The following is an 18,330-nucleotide window of genomic DNA, read 5'->3' as shown; positions in this document are numbered from 1 at the left end:
AGTATGTATTCACATGATGTAGTAAAAAAGAAGAAAAAAAAGCTCTCAGTGGCAAGTAATTCTACTCGAATGCTTTAGCCCGTAAAATAGTTTGGATTGTAATTGCTTAGTTACCTTTGGAAAATTGAATTAATAATATGTGAAAAATAATAAATTATTGTTTAATAATATTAATTTTTTTTTAAAAAGTGTTTTACTGCAGTATTAGAATTCTTTTTGAGGTTTTGGATTATTATCCGGTTTATTTCTTTTTAATTTACCAGCATGCTCCATACTCGTCAATTAGGTACCAATTCCATAAGAAATGTGATTAAATTTACATTAACTTTTAGACATTTAATTACTAATTAATTAATATAGCATATAATGCTTTCTCTTTTTAAAATACAATGATTTATTCTATGGTTATATATCGTTTGAAAGACATAATTTAATTACCTCAGGGTCAGGTAACGCCCTTACCTTATGCTTCCCAAGAGGAACGGGGCAAGGCTTTATTCTTAATTATTTTCTTGTCAATCTCATCATAAACTAAAATTAAGGTTATATAAAAGTGTAAATGAATTAAACATCTTGCAAGCTATCCAGAGTTTAGATTGGTAAACAACTCATTTGAGAGCGTTTGTTAATTTAAACAAGCTGAGCTCGAGCTTAATCTTGAGCTCAATAATTTTATCAAGCCGAGCTCGAGCTTGACAAAATTTAGTTTATTAGCTCGCGAACCTTTTTGTTTACTGACTCGCGAACATGTTCGCATCCAGGCTTGTGAGTTTAAGCTTGAGCTCGGTTCGTTTATAAAACTTGAGAACAAATACGCAATCTGATTCGTTTTTAAAGTTCATGAATATGTTCGTTTATAAGCTCGACAAGCAGACTCATGAGTATGCTCGAGCTCAAATTCAAAAAAAAAATCATAAAAATAATAATATAATAAAACTATAACATTTAAGTGTAGCCATTACTATTAGTAAGAGTTGCAATAAAAATAATAAAAAAATAAAAATATTTTATAATAATTTAATAAAATAAATATTATTTAAATTATATAAAATAAAGTTGACTCATTATTATAGTTTTATTTTATTTATGAATTATAATGTATTATAAATTTAATTATATTTTTATGACGGTAAGAATATTCTAAATGCATCATCTAATTATACTAATTTTAAAAAATTATTTATTATTAAAATCTTAATTAGTATATAATAGGTCATGACTAAGTAGGTGCTAGCGTATAAAGAAAAAAAAATCAAACATTGTGTCTAAATGAATATTCCTTATTGTGAAACCTTAAATATATCTTAACCTTAACATAAAATATTTTCTTTTTAATCTCGTGCTCTTCAATTCTTAAATATCTCATATTTGTCTAACTCGATCTTGAAATTAATAAAGTGGAGTATCGGTATTGGATTATCGGTTTCCTTGAGAAAATTTTAATTTAATTAAAACTTTGAATTGAATTTACGTTTATATTTATAAATGGTAATCAAATTGAAACTAAAATAAATTAAGACTGTAATTTATATAAGTTAATGTATTATTACAAAAAACTTTTAGCTACTTTATTATATCCCTTTATTATATTTCTGCATTTATTAAAAAGTGAGTGCCACTAAAAATATAATTATGGGACTAGTTTATATACTCTTTTAAGTTAACACAAATTTGTAGTATGTTTAATATGGTTTTCTTGCATTTTTTACGTACTATTGATTTTTATTTTCATTATTCGTGTTGTTTTAGTAATACTTTTTTTTGCATGTTTTGTTATATTCTTAGATGCTGATTTTGATTATTTTGTTACAAATTTGAATTTTTAAAATTTTTTACTAGATTCAATACTTTCATCATTCTTTGTTATATTTTTAGATGTTCCTATTGATTAACTTAATTATTGAAAATTGCTTAACGAGTCCGAGCTCAAGTTCGAGCTGGAATTGTACTTAACGAGCTCGAACTCGATCTTTTATCATTATACAACCACTTAATGAATCAAATTTGAACCAAGCTCGAGCTATTCGTCAAATCGACCTAGTTGCGAACTGAGCTCGAGCTAATCATGAGCTTAATTATTTCCAAACAAGCCGAGCTTAGGCTCTATTATAAAATTTCAAATCGAGCTCGAGCCTGTATCAAAATTAAACAAACCAAACCTGAACTTGTTGACGTTCGATTCGGCTTTATTTGATTATAGTCCTAATTAAAATACAACTACACAATTATACTTTTAGTGTACATATATTTAAGATAAAATTCATTAATAAGCCTCTAAATTTTTTAATTTTACTTTTTTGGACACTTAGATTTTTATTTTATACCATTTAATCCTTATACTTTTATATTTAGTATATTAAAAACTTTTTACACATTTAATCAAACTTTTATATGTTTTATTCAACTCTTATATATTTATTTTTATTTTAATTAAGGACTATTAAATCCTCAATAATAGCAAAAATAAAAATATAAGAGTTCAATGAAATAAAATAAAAATTAAAGGGCACAATAAAATAAAATTAAAAAAAGTTAAAAGGCTCAAGAACACATTTTACTTATATTTAAATTACAACTATTTGTTCATCACATAATTAACTCAGTTTTAGATATATATCTTTATTATCTAAGCTACGTGTAATAAACTAAAAATACAACTATTTATAGATATTAAAAAAGAAAAACAACCCACAGATTCTTTGCATAATTCGGCAAATATTCATTGTCACTTTGTTCCTAACTTTATCTTATACAATTATATATAATCCTTATTGCATAAACAATTCCAGAAATGTCAATAACTCCTTAAATTGAAAGAGAGGGAGAGAAGACTCGAAAGAGAATACAGATTAATTATGGAGTCCAGAACCTTGATGCTCCACACACTATCAATTATCACAATATGGAACTTCTGCTACATGGTAAAAGTTGCAGTGTCAGATCCAGGAACCAACTTGTTAAACCAAGGCTGCAGCACCTACAACGTCTCCAGCGTATCAAACTTCAACACAAACCTGAACGCCAGCTTCAGAGACCTGAGGACGCAGCTCGATAGCGGCAAACGTTTCGCCACGACTGAACAGCTCACCGGAGCAGACGGTGTTTATGCTATGATCCAATGCAGAGATTACATGTCCTCTGCTGATTGTATTTCATGCTTCGCTGCTGCTTCTAACCAAATTCGCAATTGCTCCGCCGCTAACGGTGGTCGTGTCGTCTACGACGGTTGCTTTCTTAGGTAATTACCAACTTAATTTTATCATTTAGAAATATCTTGAGGTGAACTCTAATGAAAGATTTTGGTTGACGGGTCCTTTTTTTTTATATATTTTTATTTTAGCATGGTAAAATTACTAATAAGTGTTAAGTTTATATGATGTTAATTGATTAACTTGCTATTGTTTGGTTCAATTTAAAGAAATACATCACTATATTCGAAATTGACCGAAGAGAAAGTATGAAACTCTATGTAACTCGACTTCCAATACTAAAGATTGGTAGTTAGTAGGTGTCGTATTACAGAATTCCGTTTTGATTTCGTTTCTATTTATTATTATGACAATTAACAGCACTTTTCTGTTGACCGCAGCCTACACTTCTACACTTCTAGTTAGAATTGTTTTGGAAAAGTTTATTATTAGGTCCTTGATTTTATTTATTTTATTTTATTGAGTCTTTAAAATATTTATTTTACTCTATTAAGATTTTATATTTTATTTTTAATTCTGTTAATAGTTTTTTTATATATATTTCATTAGACTTTTATTTTATTGAGTTAGAAATATACTGTATAAAATTTGTAAAAATATATTAATTTGTTAATTAAGATATTAATATATATTTAAATAAACTAATATTAAAAAGAATTGATTTTTTAAAAATTAAAATTATTATTTAATTTAGAAATTATGTTATTAGCTGTTGATTTTAAAATATTTTAGAATAAAATTAATACTAATTAATAATATAAAAATTATGCATCATTTCTCAAAAACTTTATTTTATATATTGAAACTCGTATGTCTTATAATTTATATATAGATTTTTTAATATAAAATTTCCAACTATTGTGTGCTATTAATACTTTTTTTGTGTTTGAAAAAAGAGATTTGAGATTATTTTTTTTATAACGATGAGTATAGCATCATATTTATCATATAATAGAAAAATATTATAAATTATTTATATGTGTGTTATATAGCTGTAAAATATTTATATGTGCTATGTAAATTATGTCTATAAATAAAATTAATAAAAAAATTATTATTTTATAACTATTAATAATATTTTAAAAAAAAGTCTAATATTTTAAAGTTCTGTTAATACAATAATATAGAAATAATTTTAAAATATTCATTAATTAATTTTTATTATTATATAATTTATACTATAAGTATAGTTGAGATTACAAATGTTTTAGAATATAAAATTATTGTATAATTAGGAAATTTACTTATTAGTTAATATAATATTAAAAATATTATATTTTAAAATTAAAAAACTAATTTGACGGTTAATATAATATTAGAAATATAATTAAATTACTATTTTTAAAATTAGAATTATTATTTAAATATTTAATTAAGAATGTAATTACTAGTTAATTATGAAAAGACTATAAAATTATATATACACTTAAATTTTATGTGTAAAAAATAAGTGTATATGTCAATATAAAAATTTTATATGTCATAATAGAGAGGCATGTCAAGAAAACTTTATATCTCATAATTATACAAATATAGATATATAGATTAGTATGATCTCTTAAAAATAAAATCAAATAAAAAAATATTTCACTTTTTTATTAAAATGTTTATTAAAACAATTTAAAGATATTAATTTGCTTTCAAAATATTATGAAATTTGAAAGGATAAATTACTATAATCTCTCTTAATTATGATTTTTTTTTAGGCCTAACTATCAATTAAATCCTGAACTTTACACTTTTTAACAATTTTATCTAATTGTTTCGAAATTTTATAATAACTATCTATGCTTTTAATTTATTTTTAAAAATATTTTCGATTATAATTTTTAAAATCTTAAAATGAAAAAAAAATAACGTGACAAGTCAATTTCTATTTACTAATATAAAAACTAGTGAATCAATAAAAAACTTATTATATTTATATGTAAAATATGTGATAGAATACACATATATGAGATTTTTAATGATCATATTATTAAGTATAAAATAAACTATTTTTGTTGATTTATAATCATTATTCTTTTAGTAGTTATAATCAATTTCCTATATCATCTTTTTTATCTTCGAATTTCAGAAATTATCATTGGAAAATATTTCTAAAATAAATTAAGAAAATAGGTATTCTTTAAAATTTTTTGAAACAATTGAATTAAATTATTAAAAACTGTAAAGTTTATAGCTTATTTGTTATTAGGCCATTTTCTTATTCACGAAAGATTAATTAATTATAGACCAGAAGCAATTATCTCTTTCCACTAATCATAAGAACAAAAAGTCACATAGTGTGAACAAGAGTCAAACCTAAAATTTCTCGTACTTTATACCAAATTTTATAACGTAAACTAAGTCTGAAGTATATTATTATTATTATTACAATTATTTAACCTGTAATAGAATTACCATATATTAATTTATAAAACTTAAAGAGTTAATTTATGGAAATCTTACAATATATTCATAAACCGAAAATGTGTTTTTACTATATGTTTAATGCAATTTATAAACGGTATAAAGAAGAAAAGGCAACTATGACCTAAATCTGTTATGAAGAACAAGAATTGCAGAATTCACTGATAATTTACTACGTTGTCTTTATTATCTAAAATTCTATGTAATTTCTAGTTATATTTATGAAATTTGAAAATTTAGAGTAATTTTTAATTACAAATTCTGAAATATTATTTTCAATGTTATATTTAAAATATCTTGTAATTTTATTTTTATTATTCAAAATTCTACGTCAATGTCAAGAATATATTAATGAAAATTAGAGGAAATCAGTTGTGATTTTATTTATTAACTAAATATAATATCTATGAAAGTTTACTAAAATATCAATTACTACTAATAAAATGAAATTGATGGCCTCGCATTTGATTGGTTCGGTATATGTACTTAGAATGTTTAGTATAATTAAGAAATGCTTTTTGCCATTGGATATATTTTTATCTATATATTAAGTGAGTTAATAATTTTAAATAATGGTGTATGTGTTAATTATTTAATTTCAAAGTATTAAACACTTTTATATATATATATATTTTTTTTTTCTAGTGTATATATATAGTGTACGTAAACAAATTTTATATAATTAAATTTCACTTCGAATGTGTTTTTAAACCACGTCAAAAACAGATTTTTAAAATAAAAACAATTAAATTTTAGAAGTTACCTTTCAAAAGAAATAAATTATTATCTTTTTCTAAACATAAATTTGAATAAAAATAGTTTATACACAATGTTCAAAAAATAAATTATTAAATAGAAAGATTAAAAATTAATATCTTTTAACCCCCAATGTTGTGATCTGAAAAAAGAAAGATCAAACAAAAAGCATTTTCTAGCAAACAAACAAGAATCATTTTAACAAAAATTAAAGAACCATAACAACGAAAATAACATAAGTTCTTTTTCTTTTCTTTTCTTTTTCATTTCTTCCTTATATTGTCTGGTTACTGCAGTGCCCTTTTTATAACAGAAGTTCTTTCTTTTTTTCTTTCCCAGTCTACAATAACTATCTACCTATTAGGATTGCCATTCCTTTTCAACTAAAACAAATTTCACATTCTGCAAAATCTCACATTTCCAACACCCAAAAACAATGGTAATAAGATTTTAATTAGGTCATATCCAAGGTGAGAAGGCTTATGTCCCCATGCAATTGGAATTACGAATGTGATAGTGATAATTAGCCCGTGTACAAGGAGTGAATTACTAATTAGCTAATTATTTGCATAGAGCAGCTTTATTTTAATAGCCAAAAGATCTTTCCAGATTAAGTTATAATTGATGTTGTTAATGTAAAGTAATATGATCCTCATATAAATGGAACAAACGATATAGGACGTCAAAAACTCAAACCTCTGTATCAAACGAATTGAGCTGCTTTGATATTGAGAAGAGAGATTGTTCAAGTGAACTGTTAAATCCTAAAGTTTTCCAGGGATTGTTCAATGGAATGACTAGTGTCTCTTGTTACTCTCCTGCAGTCATCTTCCGCAATAAGCTAGCAAATCAAGATTAATGGAGTAGCAGCAACCTTTTAAGTGTATTATTCTATTACTAAAGCTCAATGTTCCAAGCTTTTTCTCAGGTATGAGAGAAGTGATTTCTATGGGGAGACCACGCGAGATGCCAATCGTGAGTACTGTGGGAATCGAACTGCCTCATCACCAGCTACTGATTTCCAAACAGCAGTGGAAAGGTTGCTAGGTGATCTTGAAATTGCGACACCAAGGATAAATGGTTTCTTTGCTGCCAGCAAGAGGGAAGTTGTGGGTACCAGTAATGCATCAGTTTATGCTGTTGCGCAATGCGTTCAGACAATTGACATGGCTGGTTGCTTAGCTTGCATGCAAACAGCTTACAGAAACCTTCAGAGATGTCCTCCTAATGCAGATGGTAGGGCAGTTGATTCTGGGTGTTTCATGAGGTATTCAGATAGACCCTTTTTTGCAGATAACCAGACTATCAATCTTGAACCCTTCTTGAAAACAGGTCAGATAACAGGAATTAAATATTAACTTTTTTTCTCTTCTTTTACTTAATCCATTATTTTAGCTTACAAAAAAGAGCTTGTAAGTTCATTGAATTTGATACAGGAAGTTCAAGCGCAAAGGCACCTATTATTGGAGGTGTGGCTGGGGGTGTAGGTTTTATTTTGCTGCTTACTGTGTTATTCATTTGGTTTAAGCTCTCAAGGAGGAAGAAAGCTCCTAGAGGTAAAAAAAAAAAAACAAAATATTAGAAGCAATCAAGTGGCATTGAAGCTTTCTTTTGTCAATCTGTCTACCTGAAAATGAAATTCTGGCTAATTTCCTTTGTCGCAGGCAACATATTAGGCGCAACTGAGTTGCGGGGACCTGTCAATTACAGTTATAAAGACTTAAAATCAGCAACAAGGAATTTCAAAGAAGAAAACAAACTAGGAGAAGGCGGTTTCGGTGACGTATACAAGGTACAATGAAGCCATCCTGCAACTTCTATTTTCTAAAGCAGATCTTCACATCTATGCTAACATGTGGCAATAATCAGGGTACTTTGAAGAATGGGAAAATAGTCGCAGTAAAGAAACTTGCTCTAAGCCAATCCCGGAGGGCGCAAGCAGATTTTGTTAGTGAAGTCACACTAATAAGTAATGTTCATCACCGCAATCTTGTTCGTTTACTTGGCTGTTGTAGCAAAGGACCAGAGTTACTTCTTGTCTATGAATACATGGCAAACAGCAGCCTTGACAGATTATTATTTGGTAAGTTAACTTCATTTCCCCCACGTGAATCAACTAAATGGCTGAAATGTCAGAAAACTTCAGGACTTGGTTAAACATAAGTGTTTAAATTAGAGACTGGAGTTGCTGAAATGGGACTTTTGTTGGATCATGTTAGAATTATAATTCAGTTTTCTTTTCTCTGGAAAGCAGGTAATAGACAAGGATCCCTCACTTGGAAACAGCGATTTGATGTAATCATCGGCACAGCTCAAGGTCTTGCCTATCTACATGAACAATATCATGTATGCATCATTCATCGAGACATTAAACCCAGTAATATTCTTCTGGATGATGACTTCCAGCCCAAAATTGCAGATTTTGGGTTGGTAAGGCTTCTGCCTGATAATCAGACTCATCTAAGCACCAAATTTGCTGGCACATTGTAAGTTATGGTTTATTACTACAGTATCAGTACTTCAAAAGACACAATTACGTATATGCTTAGACTTGCTTTTACGTATAAAAAAAATTATCACCGTCTGAATCTCCAAGGGAATATCCACCAACAAAAATTTAAATTTTCAATAGAATCTGAAGCTGAAGTTCTACTGGGTTGGTGTTGGGAGATATATATAAATGATAGAGAGCTATCCCCAAGCTAAGGTTCAAGTGTGTAGTGATTATACTACCAGCCTCCATTAATTTAAGAATGTTGGAAATGTCATTATAAGAAACCTCATCAAATATATAATTAGTGCTTGGTTTGCTCTTTTAATTCTGACTAATGCCAGGGGATACACAGCACCTGAGTATGCAATCCATGGACAGTTATCAGAAAAGGTGGATACCTACAGCTACGGCATAGTTGTCCTAGAAACCATTAGCGGCAAAAAGAACAGTGAGATGTTAGCTGATCCTGGTTCAGACTACCTCCTTAAACGGGTGAGTGTTACAGGGCTGAAACCTCAACTGTGGCATTTATATATATACTATCCAGTTATTTATTATATGTAGCTATAAATTCAGTCTCGAGTCATTTTGTTTTCAACAACGCCTAAAACAGGCATGGAAGCTATATGAGAATGGCATGCATCTTGAATTGGTGGATAAAAACTTGGAGCCAAATGAATATGAAGCAGAAGAAGTGAAGAGAATCATAGAGATTGCCTTAATGTGCACTCAATCCTCACCTGCTTTAAGGCCAACGATGTCTGAAGTGATTGTCCTGCTCAAAAGTAAAGGCTCGCTGGAGCACAGGCCACCAACGAGGCCTCCCTTTATTGAACCTGACGAAAGGGTGGTCATTCATGAGGACAGGTCCATCTCTACCGCATCCTCTTCATCAAACGCTACTACTTCTATCACTCAGGTGTCAGGTCGGTAACCTTGCAGATTCACAAAATGTGAAGTGCAAGTTTTTGCTTAGAACCTTCAAGACATATCAATCATAGATACTACGAATCACAATATATGTGCTGTTTTCTTTATTATGTAATTATCATATTCTTGTTCAGAATTGGTGCTTTAACATTGAAGATTGTTATGATAGGATATACCAAAATAAACAAATGGAAATGTCCCTTTCGCAGAATGATGGTTAGTAGAGCTAGTGTATCAAACAGGAATGTCATTTAGAACTGGAAGAGCCATAATGGTGTTAATGTTATGAGATTTTCCGTGGACTGTTGGACCAATTCTGTTGGAGAGGAAAAGGAGATAAACACAATATATAAATAAATTCTTAAAAAGAGAGATACATCACCAATATAAATTTATATAATCAAAGCACATTTGACAAACTCTATCTCTTAACAAGAGATATTTCTTACCTCTACTAAACTACTAACATTATAAGCTATTTATAATAACACCTATATAACTTTTCACTTACAAACTTAATTATTCATATTCATCACATTCAATGATTTAATCTTTCATATATTTAAACCTTTAATATAACCATAGATGCTTCACATACTTTATAACAACTATTGACTCTTAAGTTTACTATTTCCAAGATCAACAATAAAGCTGGAAGTCATTTTTTGGATGGAACAGAAATTGCTTCAGCCAATGAACAGTATCAAGCTGCATATTTTGGGTTTACTTTGATTTCATGTCTGTCATCCATTTCTCATGTAAGGGTTGCCTTGTTTGAATTGTAATTTTAGGACTAACAAAGTATAGTCTCAAGTGTATTTTGTATCTCTGGAGCCAAGAAAACCATCATTGTAGAAAGATTCCAAAAGCTGTCATTCACAACTTATTAGAAACACTAATCTCAATTAATTAAAATAAATACAAAAATAAAAATGTTAATTAAACTAAAAACAAAAGCTTTCCTTTCAGGAGAAAAAGAAATTGCAAACCGTCAGCCAATCCAACCACCACCCTCAAACCTTGCATTATTACTTTTCACGGCTGTGCCAATTCTTTTTCTTAGCTTGAATTTTTTTTTGTTCTAAATGCATGTAGAAAGGACATTTTCTTTTTCTTTCATTGTAAAATATCATTTTCTCCCAGCTATATGTGGAATTTATTTTCAGGGTATTGTAGCTCTATTGACTCTAATTAATTAATAATCAATAAGGTTATTTTAATAAATCTGCATATCTCTTCCTCCTCTTGACTCTTGATTCTTAATATTGCAGTAGATTACACTGCAATTTCAAAGTAGAAACTCTCCAAATTTTGAATCTCATTCTCTCCATTTTCCTTGTTAAAATTCAAGGCATTTCTATGTATATGCAGCTGCCATTTTCTAGTTCATTTGCAACTGCTTATACACTCTGCATTTACAAATGGTTCCATTCTTTTGGAACTCCTGCCAGTAGAAACTCATTTAAACACAAATTCAATCATGCGGGTAATATAAACTCATTCAATGACAGAAACAAGCAATTACTCATGTTTAGTCAGAACTTCCAAATAGCTTGTTATTGTTCAACAACTAGTATCCTTATTAAGAGCGGCTCTTCCTGCAACCATAAAGCTCCTAACTACGTATATGACATCATTAGCTGTCCGTAGTTGGAGAATAACTATCCTGCAATGGGAAAACCTTATCCCTGGAGGCCAAAACAACTGCTGGTCTCAAGTTTTGTCATTCTTCCAAGCAAGCAGCCAAGAGTCTAAACAACTTGAGCAGAAAACTTCTCTTGGTGGCGAGGATAGTTGACAGTAACACCCAAATTCTATTACAATACAAAACTTCAGCAGTCAACAAGCTTTCAGTAACCTTTCCAAGCTTTATATATAACACTTCTTAAAATACCAACAGGATATGAGAAGGATAGCAGGGGAGATTTCACAACTGAAAGTCTGCTGGCAATAACCTCAGGTTTTATAATGCTATAAATTTCAGCATAAAATTTACAGGGTTGTTGCAGCTTTGTATTATTAAGAAAAATAAAATAAAATGGTAGATATCTAGCTTTTGTGAGGCTCTGAAATGGTAGAACATAACTTATAACTAATTTGTATTCAAAATAAAATGAATTTTATTTTAAACTTTCAAATTTTTGCCTCAACCAAAATTTAAATTTTAATTAAATTAGAAGAACAGTATGTGTAATATGCTTTTTTATTTTAATAATATGAAAGTAGTAATGTCCATTTAAATTCTTGTTTATCTTAAAAAATTTGAAATTATTTTTCTAAGTAAAGAATATCAGTTAGTTATTATTAATTAAATTGTGTTAAACAAAGCATAAATGTAATAGAAAATATATAGGGATTAACTAGTGTTTGATCTACATAAGATTTAATCCTTTTGTTTAAGGCAAAATATATTTTTAAGCCTTTGAATCTTTCAGTTTTATTTTATTGAGTTCTTTAATTTTTATTTTATTTTATTAAGCTCTTGTACTTTTATTTTTATTTGTATTGAGGACTTAATAGTTCTTAATCAAAGCAAAAAGTAAAATATAAGAACTCAATACAACAAACAAAAGTCACATGAAATGTGTATAAGAAGTATTTAATAAAAATTAAAAATAAAATTGTAATGGCTCAAAAAAATAAATTAAAATTTTAAGAGCTCAATAAAATAAAAGAGAAAATTTTAGGGGTTTAATAATGGATTTTTGCCTTTGTTTAATACTAGTAGTGAAGGGTAGTTTTGGAAGTTAACGTTGATATGGGCCCAATAATATATCACTTTTGCTTCCAACTTGTATGTTAAACCAAAATATCATCCTGTTCAAAAGTGTGTCAGCAAGAGGTATCCCAAGACAAGACATGTTTTACCCTCCATCCACTTTAATCAAACTACAACCTGGCACTTTTCTCACCTTTTTATCTCCCATTCCCCTTCTTACCCTAGCTACCTCATCCCATTTGTTAGCAGAGGCATACATGTTTGAAAGAACAACATGTACACCACTATGGTCAAGACTCAGTTGAGCTAAGCTCTCAACTGTCTCTTCACCCAACTCAACATCACCATAAACCCTACTTGCATTTAGCAATGCACCCAAGACATATGAATCCGGCTTCATAGGCATCTCTTTAACCAATTTCTTTGCCTCCTCTAGCTTTCCAGCTCTTCCCAAGAGATCAACTAGACAACCATAGTGCTGAACTTGTGGCTCAACCCCATAAATCTTACTCATGTTCTCAAATATTCTCAACCCTTTATCCACCAGCCCCATTCGGCTACAAGCATTTAAAACACTTACAAATGTAACCTCATTTGGTACAACTCCTTCACTATGCATCCTTTCAAAGAGCTCAACAGCAGTTGCACTCTGCCCATGATTTGCTAAACCTGATATCAAACAAGTATAAACATGAACATCTCTATTTCTCAATTCACCAAATATAGAACAAGCTATCTCAATACATCCACACTTAGCATACATGTCAATAAGAGCAGCACCCATCACTCTATCCAAGTCCATTCTATTTCTCTTAATATAACAATGTATCCACCTTCCTTGATCTAGAGCACCAAGAGAAGCACAAGCATTAATAGCACAGACAATTCCAGCATGATTCGGCCAAAACCCAGATATCAACATAGCATTAAAAAGCTCAAGCGCTTCTTCAAAAAACCCAACTCGTACATAGCCAGTAATCATAGCACTCCAAGAAACCGAATTCCTCTCAGGCATTTTATCGAACAGTTCCCGTCCAATCAGAACTTGACCAGCTCTCACGTACCCGTTAATCAAAGCAGTCCAAGTAATCACATCTCGATTAGAACTCAAATCAAACAACTTTCGAGCTGAATCCATGCAGCCAAAAATTGCAAACATATGAACCAACCCGTTCTGAACAAAGTCATAAAACTCCCAGCCCAATTTAATAGATTGACAATGGCAAGCTAAACCCAAGTACAAATTATTTAAATCAGTGCAAGCTTTAAAGAGAAAAGAGTAAGTGTAGTTGTTCGGCAAGAAATTACTATAAAGCATGTTCTTGAATAACATAATAGCCTTCCTCGGTTCATTTTTCTCGGCGAAAGCTCTAATAACAGTGTTCCAAATGAAGGTGGATCGATGACGAAGACCAAGAAAGAGACGGTAAGCGTGAGAGAGACTGAATTGATTACTAGAGAGAGCACAAAAGGAGATAATTTTAGCAGCGGCATATGGGTCTTTAAGAGTGCCCGAGACGGTGAGATGGGTTTGGATTTGTTTGATTTGGGATATGGTACGGCATTTATCTAAGAGGAAGAGCGTTTTCTTGGAGGCTTTTACGTATGTGGAAGATAACATGGATTTTCTGTACATGTAGAATTTGATGATCGAATAAGGGTGATGACGGTTTATATGTTTGGTTTTGGCGGGTTAGATTTGAATGTGTTGAAATAGCTCAATAACAAAAAGTTGATAATAAAAAGATACAGTTAACCCCCTGAACTATTGCTAAAATCTCAATTATACTCCTATTTAGACCCTATGTTTGGATACTAAGGATTTAGGCTATGGATTTAGATTTGGATCAAACCCCCTTATTTGGATACTTATCTGTGGTATAGATTTCAATCAGATACTCTATAATTTTAAAAGCTCAATAGTTTAGAATTTCAAATAACTTCTTAGACTATATTATTTCAAATTTAAATTTCCTTCTTCTCCCTTTAAAAAAAAATTCTCCTTTTCTCAAGAAAGTTCATGATATCGTCAAACCAGTTTATCCCCTCTATCAGTATTTCAGTTAAGAGAAATTCAATCAATCAAATATGTAATTTTTGATTATGCAAATCTAGAATTTTCAGAGATCGTTTCATTTTTCTTCTTCGTTTTTGCTTGAATTCGAAAACTTATATCCTTCACTGAATAGAATATTATTGACATACTTGATGTTAATATTACTATCTACTTTGTGTTCTTAACCACTGGTTTGTTCTTGAGCACGGGTAAGAATTGATTTTATATTCTCCTTTTTATCTGCTTTTGTTTATTTGCTTATAAGAATTCTTGGTAAATTAAGTGATTAATTTTGTTATACTTTGTACATGAGAGGCGCCCATTTTAGTCAGTTGGACAATTCATAAGTGGATTAAAGGTGCTCATTTTACTTGAATTTAATTAGCACATCCTTCACTTACAGTAATAGTAGCAATTTGCAGGTAATTACTTTTTCTCTTTATTTGTTCTTAAGGTTGTATAAGATAGATAAATTTTGAAGTCCATCACCATATTCTACTTACTTTTGTTGCCTCTGTTATATAATTCCTTTTTTTATGATATGTGGATTTTATAGAGAGAGGCATAAATAAGTAAAAGTAAAATGAAAATTGTGTCCACATGAAGTGAGAGCTACGCAAGGGAAGAGCTCTTCTCTTTATATAAAGGGAAAATCATAAAAAAAGAGGAGTATTATTGAATGAAAATGCCTATTGTTTATAGTATTTACAACCAGTTTAATTATTTAACAAGTGTAGTGCCAGGTGGAGTGAAGCTCTGAATACTCATATCTAAATTGTTATATACTGAAATAGGAAAATGCATGTATTATTTAAAATTAAGCTTCTTTGTTTGTTTTAAACAAATAGCATTTTTATTACATTGACTCTCGTCTTGTTGTATTTTGATTTAAAATGATGTGAAGGTTAGCTTTATTAATTTGATTTAATTTTGCTAGATATTTTAATTGATGTTATGCAGCGTTGGTTTTGATTAATTGATTTGTTTATGGCATTTTAACTATTTGTATTTCTATTGACATAAGAAAGATTTTACTGTTATATATGCATATGTTTTGCTTAGAAATGCTTTTACTTGGCTATTTTGTGTTCTTTTCTTGCTTATGCCTATGAGGTAAGAACATCTATTTTCTGGAGATTATATATAGAGAGAGTATATGTGTTTATTTGATGTATACTTGCAATGGCTTGTGATTGTGTATTAAAATGATAAGTGAAGCGTTGATAAGAATTATTGCTCGATATTAACTGGCAAGGATGAGTGGTGTTTGGAGTTGATAAAGTTATGCACATCTGCATTAGATGACGCTCTTGTACAGATTATAGATATATTTGATTAGTCTATTATTGAGGTTGACAATTGTTCACCTACATATAGGTTAAGAGAAATTTCTTGGAATGAAAATGAATATGCTCATTATAGATCTATTTGAATGTAAAAATTAAAATGCAAAACTTCTAAGCATGGAGTTACTACGTCTTAACCCAGCAATATTTAAAAAGTTATATTAACATTTTGCAATCTAAAAGAGGATTGATGTCTTTAAGAAATGTTACAATTAAAGAAATTGTTGCATTATTTCTATATATACTTGCTCATGGAATTAATTATAGTTGGGTAAAAGTAAGTTTTGCATGATCCGGAGAAATAATTAGTAGGCAATTTCATGTGGTGCTTAAAGCTGTGATGAAAATAGGCAAGTATTATATCAAAGAGATCAGCCCAAATATGAATCATCAAGATAATGACAAGTAAAACTGGTTTAAGGTAATAAAAACTTAAAGGTAATGTGACCTCAATCATTATGCAATCTCAATTATATATTTTATTTTTTCAGTCTACACTAATTGAAGGTAATATGCAAGGTCAATCCTTGTCATCCAATTCCCAATTCGGAATAAGTGACGAAGGAAAGGAAAGCTCAAGATCATATGTTGCATGGAATAGAAAAATTGATTATTTGTTATTGTTTTGTATAATTAAGCAACATTAGGTAGCAAGAGTAAAGGGGAGTGGAAGTCACAAGCTTATCAAGCAATAGCAAATGCTTTGAATGCGATACTGGTTTCAACTTGGTGATCAGTAATGTCAAGAACAGAATAAAAGCTTAGGAAATACATTATTCAGTAATCACCAATATCCTAACAAGGACAAAGTTCAAATAGGATGATGATAAGAAGAGGGTGGTTATCACAATAGATGATATTGTGAAATGGAATGAATATGTAAAGATACATGATGGTTCATTTATAGTTTTTCTTGTTTCTTTATTGTAGTTTTGTTGCATTTTAATTTTATTAGATATAGATGTTATCTTTTTATTTTTATTTTTTGAACTGGCCATCTATTATTTACTTATATATGTTATACTTTTTATACAAGTATAAAAGATGAATTATGAAAAATTATAGGTGAAATAAATTATCATATAGAGTTATAGAAATTTTGCTTAATTATAAAATATTTTATTAATCCTTATTCTTTTGAAAGTTTTTTAGACGTTTTTTGAAGCACATGAAACGTAAATTTTTACTAGGTTTGATGCAGATGTTAACTTTAGCTACTTGGAATGCATGAGACCCCTGCATTTAGGAATCTTATGTTACCTCCAGCCTTTTGAAGCGAGTTGACCTTTTGTTGACCTTCGCTGGGCCTGGACCCCGAGCCCTAGAGTGACCTTAGAAGATCTTCATAACTTCCAAAACTTCGCTCTCTAGAAGATTTGCTCGGGGCTGTTCACTTTCACTTGGTCGCCTGATATCTTGAAACCTCTTTGCTTGCGGGGGCAGGAGTGGAAACGTCTGAGAGAGCGCTTCGTGAAAGAATCGTGTGGGATTATTATAGGTTAAGACTTCACTAGATTTTAGGTGCATCAAGAATTACACTAATTCATCTGCTTATTAACTATTTGATTACCTTATTGTTTAAAATTTTAAATTTGTTGAGTTTTAGGTATTTTAAAGTTACTTTTTGCTAATTGGTATATAAAGTATTAAGTTATTGTTGAGTTTTTGGTACATTGTAAAATTGAATTTGTTAAACCTCCTGAAATTTTAAATTTGAATTGCTTCAAGTACATGTAAACCACAAATTAATAAAAAATCTAAAATAACCAATAAATGTTTGAACTCTGAACAATGTTTGATTAGTTGTTTTATTTAATTTATTGGCACCCTTTAACTAATAAGTTGTCGACATTAGTGATTTTTTGTGACTATTTTTTTTTAATTTCATTGTTACTATCTTAAAATATATAATAAATTTTTATTATATATTATTTTCAGAATATTATGTTTAGTAGTTATTTTAAATTTTGTTTTAAATTCAAATTTGTTGAATAAAGAGGTATGCGACCAATATATATAAAATTTGTAGACAACCTAAATAGAAGATTTTTAAATTGAAGGATTTCAAATATTAAATTTTAAATTCAAATCCATATATCCAAATGTATCCTAAACATTTTTAAAATGGGACTTAATCCGTAATATGATGATATCTCGTCTTATATAATATTCTCTCTATTTTTCCAAGACATTATGCAAACACATGTAAAATAATATTCAAAATATTTTTATCACCATCATGACATCCCCTTGTTTCCATTATTACAACAAATTCATCAGTCATTTTTCAAAAAGAAAGTAAATTTCCTTAAAAATAACTTAATTTTCTTTTTTATCAAAAAGATATTTTCCATTAACCAATTATTTAAATGCACAAACAAAAAAATGCGATATAGTTTTTTTGACAA

The 18,330-nt window shown here is 29.3% G+C and overlaps 2 protein-coding genes across 3 annotated transcripts; one reads left to right on the top strand and one right to left on the bottom strand.

Annotated features, from left to right (window-relative positions):
• Window positions 1-2,691: 2,691 nt before the first annotated feature.
• Window positions 2,692-10,012, top strand: LOC8277874 (cysteine-rich receptor-like protein kinase 2). Of its 2 annotated transcripts, none has more exons than XM_048375060.1 (8): window positions 2,692-3,238; window positions 7,306-7,709; window positions 7,814-7,933; window positions 8,042-8,169; window positions 8,247-8,460; window positions 8,632-8,863; window positions 9,213-9,363; window positions 9,448-9,686. In XM_048375060.1, exons 1-8 carry the CDS (start codon window positions 2,856-2,858, stop codon window positions 9,499-9,501), a joined length of 1,686 nt encoding a protein of 561 aa, XP_048231017.1. In that variant the 5' UTR covers window positions 2,692-2,855; the 3' UTR covers window positions 9,502-9,686. The 2 variants fall into 2 exon arrangements, with proteins under 2 accessions (XP_048231017.1, XP_002526197.2); XM_002526151.4 differs by having other exon boundaries at window positions 2,696-3,238; window positions 9,485-10,012.
• A 2,302-nt stretch (window positions 10,013-12,314) lies between these two features.
• On the bottom strand, window positions 12,315-14,236 carry LOC8277873 (pentatricopeptide repeat-containing protein At5g66520). The gene has a single exon (XM_002526150.4). The coding sequence runs from the start codon at window positions 14,154-14,156 to the stop codon at window positions 12,666-12,668; it is 1,491 nt and encodes a 496-aa protein (XP_002526196.3). The 5' UTR covers window positions 14,157-14,236; the 3' UTR covers window positions 12,315-12,665.
• Window positions 14,237-18,330: the final 4,094 nt, after the last annotated feature.

This window comes from Ricinus communis, chromosome 5 (assembly GCF_019578655.1).
Source record: "Ricinus communis isolate WT05 ecotype wild-type chromosome 5, ASM1957865v1, whole genome shotgun sequence".
In the NCBI taxonomy this organism is placed as follows: Eukaryota; Viridiplantae; Streptophyta; class Magnoliopsida; order Malpighiales; family Euphorbiaceae; genus Ricinus; species Ricinus communis.
Note: the sequence above shows the minus strand (reverse complement) of the source record. Positions and strands in the feature narration are given on the sequence as shown.

What these genes read in the sequence shown, in the direction of transcription:
- LOC8277874 (XM_002526151.4), top strand. Translation starts at nt 2,856, where the DNA reads ATGGAGTCCAGAACCTTGATGCTCCACACACTATCAATTATCACAATA. An exon ending in TACGACGGTTGCTTTCTTAG is followed by an intron (nt 3,239 to 7,305) that starts GTAATTACCAAC and finishes GCTTTTTCTCAG; the next exon opens with GTATGAGAGAAGTGATTTCT. An exon ending in TGAACCCTTCTTGAAAACAG is followed by an intron (nt 7,710 to 7,813) that starts GTCAGATAACAG and finishes AATTTGATACAG; the next exon opens with GAAGTTCAAGCGCAAAGGCA.
- LOC8277873 (XM_002526150.4), bottom strand. Translation starts at nt 14,156, where the DNA reads ATGTACAGAAAATCCATGTTATCTTCCACATACGTAAAAGCCTCCAAG.